Source organism: Condylostylus longicornis, unplaced genomic scaffold, assembly GCF_029603195.1.
Source record: "Condylostylus longicornis isolate FDR11 unplaced genomic scaffold, ASM2960319v2 ptg000257l, whole genome shotgun sequence".
Taxonomy (NCBI): Eukaryota; Metazoa; Arthropoda; class Insecta; order Diptera; family Dolichopodidae; genus Condylostylus; species Condylostylus longicornis.
Genome location: NW_026578222.1, coordinates 321,095 through 333,673, shown reverse-complemented (window position 1 = coordinate 333,673; position 12,579 = coordinate 321,095). Strand labels below are relative to the sequence as shown.

Sequence of the window (12,579 nt, the reverse complement as noted above, 5' to 3'; positions counted from 1 at the left end):
GTTTTCGTTTTCGTTTTCGTTTTCGTTTTCGTTTTCGTTTTCGTTTTCGTTTTCGTTTTCGTTTTCGTTTTCGTTTTCGTTTTCGTTTTCGTTTTCGTTTTCGTTTTCGTTTTCGTTTTCGTTTTCGTTTTCGTTTTCGTTTTCGTTTTCGTTTTCGTTTTCGTTTTCGTTTTCGTTTTCGTTTTCGTTTTCATTTTCGTTTTCGTTTTCGTTTTCGTTTTCGGTTTCGTTTTCGTTTTCGTTTTCGTTTTCGTTTTCGTTTTCGTTTTCGTTTTCGTTTTCGTTTTCGTTTTCGTTTTCGTTTTCGTTTTCGTTTTCGTTTTCGTTTTCGTTTTCGTTTTCGTTTTCGTTTTCGTTTTCGTTTTCGTTTTCGTTTTCGTTTTCGTTTTCGTTTTCGTTTTCGTTTTCGTTTTCGTTTTCGTTTTCGTTTTTGTTTTTGTTTTTGTTTTTGTTTTTGTTTTTGTTTTTGTTTTTGTTTTTGTTTTTGTTTTTGTTTTCGTTTTCGTTTTCAAAATAAGCAAAACGAGATATATATTATTATAAGAAATATACATATATATCTTATTTTGCTACAGAGCAAAATAAGATATATAAAATAAAAAACCAATATTGTTAATTTTCCAAGCATATTGTTGTTAATTTTCCAACCAAGGTTTGTCATTTGTTTTATTTAAATTTTGTGGATCATTTGAACCAGAAAAATGGTTAGACATTTGAAAAGGAGGACGTTATCGGTTAATTAAGCCCCAGAAAATTATGGCATTGTAAAACAAAAACATCCTTTCTGTAAAGTTAAAGTTTGGCTAATATAAAAATAGGTAATTTAGCAAAGCTTGCAGAATGCAATATAAAATTTCGGCATCCCGGCTGTTATGCTTGTAATTAAAACTTTTATTTTAAAAATTAAATTTTATGTTTATAATGCGAACTTTTAACAAAATTTTTGATTAAGTTATTATATATATTACTAGGGGCCCCTGTGGTTTGCTTATAAGCAGCATTATCTGTTGTAAAAACAGGATTGTGGCAATCAATTTTAAAATAAGTTTAGAAAAATTTGTACATATTATGGCATACATATGCAGGTATATACTTGTATATGCATAAATATCATATTGGTTTGAATACTAATGATAAATAAAAGTAATGGAAATATTTTTAATTTAATAAATTTTAAGATGTAATATGTGTCACTGTTAATTACATAGATATGATTAAAATTCAATTTAAGAATTAGTTAACAATTAAGAACGAAAAATTTCCTTATAAACAACGTTATCTGTTAAAATATTTCCATCAGGACCAAGATTATGGGGAGTTGGATAAAAGAAATTTGGAGCACTGAAAATAGCTGATTTAAATATAACTCGATCATTAATAACTAATAACTCGATCATTAATAACTTGACTATTTTCATTATAGTTTCTGAATTTATAATTTAGTATATCATTTCGATTTTGCATATAATATTCATGATCCCGAGTTGAAGTCGCTTCTGTACTTTGACTTTTTCGTTCGAGAATTGCTTCACGATTTGCTGCATAATAAGATTGCATTTGAATTTTAATTTTGCTTGCTTTTTTAAATGCTTTCATATATTCTTTACGTTTGTTTTATTTGTTATCCATTTTCTAAAAAGAAAAGAATCCGCAATTGGAAATAGTACCTTTCACGTTAAACTTTAAAACCAAAGTGAATGTGAATTAATAAAAAATCAATGCCTCTTTTCTTTATACAGACCTGCAGTGTTCCCAGTCAATAAAAACAAAATGTATCCAATTTCGAGCAAAAATGTATCCAAAATGTAGCCAGCCTCCTAAAGTAGAATTATTATACTAAATCGTCTTATTTCATACCGATAAACTCGTAAATAATATTAATTTGCTTTATTCAACAATGTCAGTTTCATTATTTGTAGTAAATTCTTTTAGAAATCACACGCTATTTCTATTACATTTAAAAATTTAAGGTCAGAAAATATATGTTCTGTAGCTATTGAACTATGCGGTAAAAACGATTCAGCATGAAAACAGGCAAATTTTATTTAGTCAGCAAATAAAATTTTTTGGAAGATTTTTCACTTAAAAGTTACAGCACTTTAAAAGTTTTCTAATATTTATTTAGTGTTCGAGAAAGAAATGTATCCATATTTCAGCAAAATTTTAAAATGTAGCCAATTTTGACATTTTAGCAGTTTTGAGTATCTTTGTATCCAAGCTAAATTTTAAAGCAAAAATGTATCCAAATGGATATATATCCAAGTGGAAACGCTGCAGACCTGGCTTGGCTACTTACTCAATTGAAATTTCGCAAGCACACGAAGAATAATTGCCTTAGTACGTAACGTAACGTTATTCGTGTTCTTATATCTCTCACAATTTTTAGTTTTATTTTTTTTAATTCCATTCCATGTTAAATACAACAACAAAAAATTATTTTACTCTTACTTAACTCATTTAAAATATTTCGCTTCCTTTTGCTTTTTATTTTTGTTTATGATAGTAAAGCAAAAAAACAAAAAAAATATTACTACTCTTTTTTTATTCTCTTTCGCTTTTCGCTTTTCATTTTTTGTTTTTGTTTTACAGTATGTATAATCAATTGAGTAATGTATCTACCCAGTATTCTCTTTTGCTATTTTCATTTTTTTGTTTTTGTTATTTATTAGATTATATGTATACCTGTTCATGAACTGGAAAAATCTTGTAAAATATAATATAGATTATTATTTATTTGTATAATTACATCTGGAATATTTTTTTTTAACCTGGCATCAATTTTTCCAGACCATAGTTCGAAAATTAGTACATCGCCACCCTATGATCTTTTGCTGGAAATTAGTCAAAAATTCATGCAGAAATAATATGCAAACTTACACAAAACACCCTGTGTAGTTATAATTTACTTTTTTTGAGAAGATTGTCTTTTTTGAGGAAATTTAAGTTTTACTATCAAATATGATGTTAAAATTTGATTCTTACCTGCAATTGAATCCTTCTCTGGTATGGGGACGGCTAATAATATTCCTGATTTGGATTCAATTTTCAACAGAGAATGTATAAACTCAGCTGCCTCTTCACTATTTTCCATATTGTAGGGTGCCTTACAGCCACTTTTACGAGTATAAAACGCTGGAAATTCAAAGTCTGGGACTTGATAAGTAGCAACACAAACCCCATGAGTTTCCAGGAATTCTAAAGTTTTCTGAATATCCAAAATCGACTTGACCCCACTACAAATAACAGCCATTGGGCTTTTCCCTAATTCGATTAAATCTGCCGATATATCAAAAGTGTTTTGGCCATCACGATGCACTCCACCTATTCATGTAAAATAATACTGCTTATAAATTTAATAAAATTTTATAGTCTCCTTATAGAATTTTTGTAAGCATTAAAACCAATGAGAATCATTATTTTGATTGCAATTGCAAATAAGTATACAAATTGATTCAGCAATAAGTTAGGAGTCATATCCCATCGGGATACAGTATCGATAATTTGTTTGCTGAACATGGTGTCAAATCGGAACCGTTTCGGAGCCTGAGGAGTTTTAAGATCATTTAACATACCCAAGTTTTTTTACTTAAAACTTTCGTTAGAAAAAGATAAAGACTACAAACAAACAGTTTCCAGTTTAAAAAGTTATAACAGGGCTTAATACAAAGAATAGTACGTTCTCTGGTTTTACATATTTTTCGGGAATACAAGCATTTGAACTTTATGAAAATTCTAATTTTACTATATGTCATACTATAGAACAGGTTTCGTTCCGGAACTTTATTAAAAATTTACCCACGAGTTTGGGGTCCGGAAGAGTACTTGCAGCAAAAAATTAAATGTATTCACTTACTAATAAAATCGAATGTATTCAAGCGAAATGTCGTAGAATTAATATGTGATATGTTAAGAAACAAATATTTATTGCGGAACTTTTTTGAATATCGACTCTCTAAAAAAATTTCAAGTACAAAAGATATCAATCAAGTACAAAAGATATATTTACATGTGGTATGTTATAGAAAATCTCCAAAAATTTGATAATTTTCTCGATATATAAAGTTTGTTTTTTAGGTGTATGGAAAGAAAAGTCCTCGTTATTCGGGATAAAATATATTAGCAAATAATATACATACTATATATTTGCACGAAATATAGTAGCAAAAAAAAAAACAAAAGAAAATCAGCTTTGGTAAAGTACCTATACAAGATTTTTAAGTTGCTAACTTTTCAAATTTATTTTATGATGAAAATCAGTTGCTTCAACACTTCTCGTCTGTAGTACCTAAAAATGTGTAAGAAATAAGGACTCGTGCCAAGTTCTTAGTCGCTAGATCTTTTTGATTATTAACAACTGAAGACTAGATCGAATTAGAAGTCGATTTTAAACAAGAATATAAGGACTTTATTGAATTGGCAATGCGATTGAACCAGTATTGAAATGGAAATAACCATGTACCAGTATACAAAATGGAAATAACTATGTTCACTTGACTCTTTTGAACAGACAAACAGTTAGCAAAAACTATTAAGAGAATCTAAATCATTTGAAAAACTCAAATTTTTTTAAAAATTCCAATTTTTTTAAAGGTTGAATAGCCTATTTCTAAACATAAACCGCGCACGTACATCTAAAGCTATCATCATACTTAACACAGCTTAAGTAATAGTCTATACTTTCATCAATGTAATAAACTAATAAAAAGAAGAACCTCTACCGTCTAAACCAGAAAAAAAGCTAAATAGTAAACAATTTTTTTATAATAAAATCTACACGCTGTTAAAGATTAACCATATATCCAAAATAATAAAGAATTTTTGAGATCATCGAAAGTTCAATAGCTTAATTGATCAAAAGCTCTTAATCAATTTGAATTTTTTTATTATTAAGAAAAATAATTTTTTTTTTTATTGTAAGGCTATTTTTAGCACTTTTCCAAAAAATTTTTGAAAAAAAGTGCTTATTAGTTTCACTCTGTCCGTCCGTCCGTCCGTTCGTCCGACCGTCCGTCTGTCCGTCCGTCCGTCCGTCCGTCCGTCCGTCCGTCCGTCCGTCTGTCCGTGTGTCTGTTTACAAAACTTCTACACCCTTGAAGATAGAAAGCTGAAATTTTGTATGTACATAGATATTTACTATAAACTTATTTCCGTAGAACAAAATTTTTACCTATCTCCCCCCTCTAGAAGTTATACCCCCCCAAAACCCTAAAAATGGCCTTTTTTAACTATTTGTTGCAATGAAACCATAAGCATTTTTAAAATTTTGCAAACGCATAAAGGCAGCGGCTTGCTTCCCCTAGTGCGATATACTATAGTTAAACTTTAGAAAAACAAAATGGCCGTTCAAATTTACCGTTATCTAAAGTCTTTTTTTTCCAAATTTTTGATTTCGTTTTTCTTCTAGACCCCAGCCTGTAGAAGCTTGAAATTTTAGGGGCTTATAGACATTAACAAATAGTTCATTTCGTTAGAAGAATTTTTTTCCACCTCCACCCACTCTCAAGTTATCGCCTCTTGAAATTTGTAAAATTTGAATTTTTGGCACCTTAAATTTTCAAAATCGCAAACGTTTTCAAATTTCTATAAACATAAAAAGTTAGCGGTAAATTGCTTAACATTAAAAAATATAATTATTTTTCTTAACTCACACAATTAACCCTTAAAATCGAGCATTATGTTAACCCCTCTTTATATTAATTTTTGCTTAATTTCAAAGACTGCATGAATGCATCATCCTAAATATATGCAATCCTAGAAATAGTTAAATATGAATGAAAATAATTTTAATAGTGTGATAGGTATGCATAGACTGTATTTAAAAGCAGAATTTTCACTTGTTGAAGGGAAAAGTGCTACAATACAAACCATTGGTTTGACCCAACTTTATTTTTCTTATTTTAATATTACTTATTTCAAACCTTTATAATATTCCAACATTAAAACTATTTATTACAGAACACAGCTTATTATAATTTTGCTCTTATAACAAACATAATTCAAAGCAATTTATTAATTTTACTTGTTAATCGACCCTAGGCATTCAGTTATTTAGTTTATTACTGTTTATCATTTTAGTTTATTACTGTTTATCAGGTAAGTTAATCACGAAACAATATAAGGATAATATAATATAAAGAAAATTACAGATTGTGTGGCAATCTAAATTTTAGGAACAAAAATATGATTAAGCTTGGGTTTGGAACGGGAATTGAGGAGTACAATCGTCGTTCCAACTAAAACTAATACAGAAAATACGAATAACACTTAATTAAATTATTTAGTTAATAATTTTTATACTGGTGAATACATAGGTATGATCGGCACAATTGGAGGTCGATCATGTAAAATACATATACAACTATTGATAACGTTAATCAATATGTTGACGAAGAATATTTGGAGGAATTTAAAGAAGCTGAAATAATTATAACGAAGGCATTTTAGCTACTGAAGTGTTTTTTAAAACTCATGAAGGTAAAATGAAATATGGAAAAAGATCGCATAATAAGAAGTTTGAAATCCAGGCGTTGTTATACCAATTGATAGCTAATATTTAATAAAATTAAATAGGATGAAACTTTCATTTTAAAAGGAGGTGAGCAGCATTTAATGTATTCAAGTTTTATGAGCTCTGTCGATATCGCTTATTAAAAAATTGTATTCAACATATTATGCAATAAATTTTAATTCATTTTCAAATTCTTTCGTTCTGTAAACAGGCAATTCTTGGAATGATAATGATTTAAGTAAAACAATAATATTTGTACTGAATTATAATACAACTAAATATATATTTTGTTATGATGGCACCGTGAATATATGCTTACTTTATTTTATAGATTTATAAATTAGTTTATATATTTAAAAAACAATACGAAATAACGTATTACAAAACAAAATGAAATTTGTTTACGCTCTGGTGGTTAAAGAGGCAAAAGAGTTCTAAAAAAAGTAAGTAATTACAGAGCAACCAGAATCCCCAAAAGTATAAAAACTATGAAAAAAAACGATTTCAAAACTTTAAACCTCATTTACTCAAAACTGAGCAAATCTTGTTATAAGGGCGCGCAATATTTATTTTTGTTTTTCCTATGCTATTTTCGTTTAACAAGTATTTATTGTTAACCATTGGAATATAATTAGATAAAGATTGTACAAATTTAATATTTATCTAACCGATTGAAAAAAAAATATGATTTAAAAAATTTAATAAAAAAAAGTTCAAAAAAAGTAGTGATTTATTAAAAAAGAATAGTGTGTCATTTTAGAAATTAATTAAAAGGTTATTGAGGAAATAAAACAAAATAAAAGAAATAGAGTTGGGTCAAACCAATGGTTTGTATTGTAGCACTTTTCCCTTCAACAAGTGAAAATTCTTCTTTTAAATACAGTCTATGTATACCTTTCACACTATTAAAATTTATTTTCACTCATATATAAAACTATTTTAGGATTGCATATATTTAGGATGACGCATTTATGAAGTCTTTGAAATAAAGCAAAAATTAATATAAAAAGGGGTTAACATAATGTTCGATTTTAAGGGTTAATTGTGTGAGTTAAAAAAAATAATTATATTTTTTAATTTCATGGAATTTACCATTAGCTTTCTGCGTTTATAAAAATTTGAAAAAGCTTGCGGTTTCGGAAATATAAGGTGTCAAAAATTCAAATTTTACGAATTTCAAGAGGTGATAACTTGAGAGGGAGTGGAGATGGAAAAAAATTTTCTTCTAACAAAATGAACTATTTGTTAATGTCTAAAAGCTCCTAAAATTTCAAGCTTCTACAGGCTGGGGTCTAGAAGAAAAACGACATCAAAAATTTGGAAAAAAAGGACTTTAGATAACGGTAAATTTGAAAGGCCATTTTGTTTTTCTAAAGTTTAACTATAGTATATCGCGTTAGGGAAAGCAAGCCACTGCCTTTCTGCGTTTGAAAAATTTCAAAAATGCTTATGGTTTCATTGCAACAAATATTTAAAAAAGGACATTTTTAGGGTTTTGGGGGTGTATAACTTCTAGAGAGGGGGAGATAGGGAAAAATTTTGTTCTACGGAAATAAGTTTCTAGTGAAGATCTATGTACGTATGAAATAGCTTTCTATCTTCAAGGATGTAGGAGTTTTGTAAACAAAAAAAGTGTCCACGGACGGACAGACAGAGTGAAACTAATAAGCACTTTTTTCAAAAAATTTTTTGGAAAAGTGCTAAAAACAATGTCAAATTTATTGGAAAATATTGCGAGGTTGTAGTAACTTCCTTAATCTTCCAGAAGTGGAAATATTTTGTTTAAATGAGAAACATTTTACGTTATGTAGTCGAACTTAACGTATTTTTTTATATGCACCGCTGAGCGTGTATCTCAACGTGTTGTATTTTCACTATCGAACATATGTATTTTCACTAGGGGTTTAGAGTTTATACTAAAAATTTAATTTTCTTTTATAATTTTTATGAATTTTTTTAATGGATTTACGAATACTTCGATTTAATTTTGAATTTTAGAAGAAAAATAAGATAAAGTGTGGTCTCATAATCGAACAATTTTTCCAACTAGAGTCAGACTTGATATAGAAAACTCTATGTTGGGCGGGAAAGTTTTATTGAAAATTGTAAAAAATTATCAGAATGTGAATTTAATATCACAGAAATTAAAAAGAAATTCAAAAATTTAATGCTTTCTTATAAAAGAAACGACATTGACCGTGAAAGGAACCACTTTCACGGGTATACTTTAAATCATGGTATGAAATCTACAGGATATGATCATTGAAAATTGCTTTGTCGCCATTTTTTATGTACATTACGTCATTTGTTTCTATTGTTTTTTGATATTTTTATTGTGTGAAGACGTATTTTGAAAATTAAACTGTGAAAAAAGTGTATATCATAAATTACATTATACTATACAAAGGAACGTTTTAAAACTTTTCTTAAATTTTTATATAATATCTTCATAGTAAAAGTAGATATGTAGTTTGGACATATAGTTTAAAAAATTTTTTGTGATTTCATAAAAAACAAATTCTAATTAAAGTAAAAGAAAAATTATTTCTCAAACTTTCAAAAAAAAACGTCTCACTTTCAAAAACAAAGTAAATAAATTTTGTACGTATCTTAGAAAAAACGAGATAAGCAATACCAAATAATTCTTTTCACTCGAAAATTACATTATACAAGTATATAATGGTTCCTCAGTTTCTTCTCACTTTCCGAGTGAAATAGCGAAATCGACGATCAAGCCCTAACAGTTTTTAAAAACTTTCTTATACCAGACAGACCTTTTTTTTCTACCTTGGATGACTTGAGAGGGGAGATGGAAAACCTTGGCGATAACTTGAGAGGGGGTGGAGATGGAAAAAAATTTTCTTCTAACGAAATAAACTACTGATTAACGTCTAAAACCCTCTTAAATTTCAAGCTGCTGCAGACTGGGGTCTAGAAGAAAAACGACATCAAAAATTTGGTATACCGCGCTAGGGGAAGCAAGCCGCTGCATTTATGCGTTTGCGAAATTTCAAAAATGTTTATGGTTTCATTGCAACAAACAGTTAAAAAAGACCAATTTTAGGGTTTTGGGGAGATATAACTTCTAGAGGTGGGGGGATTGGTAAAAATTTTGTTCTAAGGAAATAAGTTTCTATGTACGTATTAAATTTCAGCTTTCTATCTTCAAGGGTGTAGAAGTTTTGTAAACAAAAAAAGTGTCCACGGACGGACGCACAGAGTGAAAGGACGGAAAGAGGACTTTTTTCCAAAAAATTTTTGGAAAAGTCCTAAAAAGGTTCTCTAAAACCTTATTTAGTTAATTCATCTCTGGTAGAGAAGTACAGATTCTTAGAAATGCATCAAAGTTTGATCTGGCATTAATTCTTTTACAAAACAACAATAAAACTATGATTCGAAAAACTATAGAAATTGAACAACTTTATAGCAGTTAATAATTATATCTGTTGGAAGATCTAATGATCGTAGAAATAGTAAAAAAATCAAAACAAATCAAACCTTTTAAACAATCGGTATACAAAAATAATTTCTTTTATCATCAAAAAGTGTGCTCTTGTATCCTCATTATTGTGATATTATTAATTAATTTTATGAACCACATAGAGTCGTTAAATCGGAATATTTGCTTAAAAATTCAAGATACTCTAATAGTCTAATAAAATAATATAAGAACAGTTACAACAAGATAAATATTTACAATTAATAATAAAAATAATGATTACGTTTTACAAGATGACATTCTTTAATGAGAAAAACGTCATTTCCAAGATGACGTCAAGGTGGTCATTTTGGGATGCACAAGATGAAAAAGTTAATGTTCCTTTCATTTCTTACACTTAATCTCTACGGGGGAAAAAATACGATTGAAAATCCTCATTTATATTCTGCTAGTCGTGATAAAAAATCTCTCAAGTCACTTCGAATATGTCTTTCAGGTAATAGTTTACGCAACTGTTACAAAAAAAATTGTATATAGAATGGCTTATGGTTAATATGTGCATATAAACCAAAAGAAAAAAACTTTTCAAGTGATAATAGTTAATTTGAAAATGAGTTTCTTCTTCATGTATAGCTCCTCTGATGATAGAAAATAATAATAAAATAAGAGTCATCAGATAGTAATGATGATAATATTAATAATATTATAGATTTATAAAATATTTCCGAATTTCGAAAAGTGCTTTTAAATTTTTGCAAAACAACAATAAAACTGAATAATGTATAATTCATTAGAAGTTTGAAGAGAACTTGCCAGGAAAGTACAGATCATCATCGCAACATAATAAAATTAAGTGCAAATCTCCATTTTTTTGCTAAATGAAAATACCAGTTATATGGAGGGAACGATTTTAATGTAGAAATTGGGGGGTCCACTCAATAAATGTAGGAATAGGGAAGTCGTGAATTTTTTATTATTTGTTGAATAGTTGAAAACTACTTATTCATTCATTTCTCAATAAAAGCGGTCCCTCGTACAGATTATTGTTTACACCGACCGCGTTATATACAATGAGGTAGGTTACATAATGGCACCAAATTTTGGATGTTGAGTTTTCGGTGGCAACGCACTTTTCCATAGTAGGAAAGCGTAAATAAATTATGTACTTTTAGAAAGATGTCGGTTTATCGGTCTGAGTGTGCTCGCGAGTTATGTATAAGGATATTGTAGATAATAGTAAAAGTATACCTCCCAAAAATAATTGTAATAAACAAAATCAAGAGTCAACACGTTGTAAAAACAATTATGCTAAAGTTCTATTAGCCATAAACAAAAAAGTAAATAAACAAAGTAATAAAATATAAAAACATGTTTACTCTTAATAGTGGTAAAAATATGATTATAAGTTTTTAAGAAATTGATTAGAAAATAATTAAGACAAAGAAAAATGTCCTTGTTCGATAATTAAGAAAAATAGTTTTGTAAAATTAAAGATTTCATTAAAAATGATTGTATTTTAATGTATACTACAAGAGTAGTTGAAAGTTGATGCTCAAAGAACACAGTCATTCTACTAGAATAAAGTAGAATAAAAGATTGTATTTCTTTTAATATAATACTTAGTAAAGTTATGTTATTATTAAAATAAATTAAAACTCTATTTGATTTAAATTTGTTCCAACAAGAAAGTGTCAACTGCTGCCATAGTATTTTGTATTTAATATATATGTATACATATAAAATAAAAGAAACAAAAAGAAAAAAAAAAATTTGTTTTTTTTATAATAATTCCGAAAAGGAAAGCAATTCCTCCTATAACGTAATTTTTGGGACCGAAAAATTTTTACGTTAAGTGAAATTACATTATAGGAGGTCCAACTAAACTAATATGACTAATATGTATGTACATACATATGTATGTATGTACTTGATATTTGCCTAAACTAGTAAGTTGTGTGTTGGTAAAGAAAGAAATTTAAATGAAAAAAAAAAATAGATTATTACATATTAAATTATTTTAAAATTACGTAAAACGAGGTAAAAATTACATTAAGTGAAAATAGGTAGGAAAAATAAAATTTACATACATATATCGAAATTATATATTAAGAGGTTACGTTATTGGAGGGATTGCTGTATAAAATTCGCGCGTATCTCAAGTTCGGCTTAGCCGATTTGGATAAACTTTTATGCGTGAGTTTATTTTGGCTATGGGACAGATTGATCAACTTTTGGAATATATCAGACATCTAGAGCTGGACAAATTTTACAATTTTGCGTATATAAAAAGAATAAATCAACCAATTTTCTTATTTTTCTTTCAAGCCAAATTTACATTTTTCTATGAATGTTAGCTAAAAGCTTACTGCCTTCTTTGAAATTGAGAGGAAGCGTTCAACATGAATTTTCATAATCTTCTGCAACACTTTCATTAAACTGGGCGTTGCGGTCGGTTATGTGCTAAACACATCAGAATTTTTTTTTCTTTTCGGCATCGTCACCACTTTATTTATTTTTAAATGGTCAGGAAATACAGCTACTTGATGAAGAACTTATTAATTATCTCAATTAGGGAGACATCAGAACATTTTTTAAATATTTCAGTGCACAGACCATCATTTCTATTTTTTTT

The 12,579-nt window shown here is 28.2% G+C and overlaps 1 protein-coding gene across 4 annotated transcripts in view; it reads right to left on the bottom strand.

Annotated features, from left to right (window-relative positions):
- The window catches only part of LOC129616642 (pseudouridine-5'-phosphate glycosidase-like), a 329,630-nt gene that overhangs the window by 122,465 nt on the left and 194,586 nt on the right, over nucleotides 1-12,579 (bottom strand). For all 4 annotated transcript variants that reach the window (XM_055532273.1, XM_055532270.1, XM_055532271.1 and 1 more), the window contains one exon: nucleotides 2,983-3,321. In XM_055532273.1, the coding sequence (XP_055388248.1) occupies nucleotides 2,983-3,321 (339 nt within the window). The remainder of the gene's footprint in view (nucleotides 1-2,982; nucleotides 3,322-12,579) is intronic.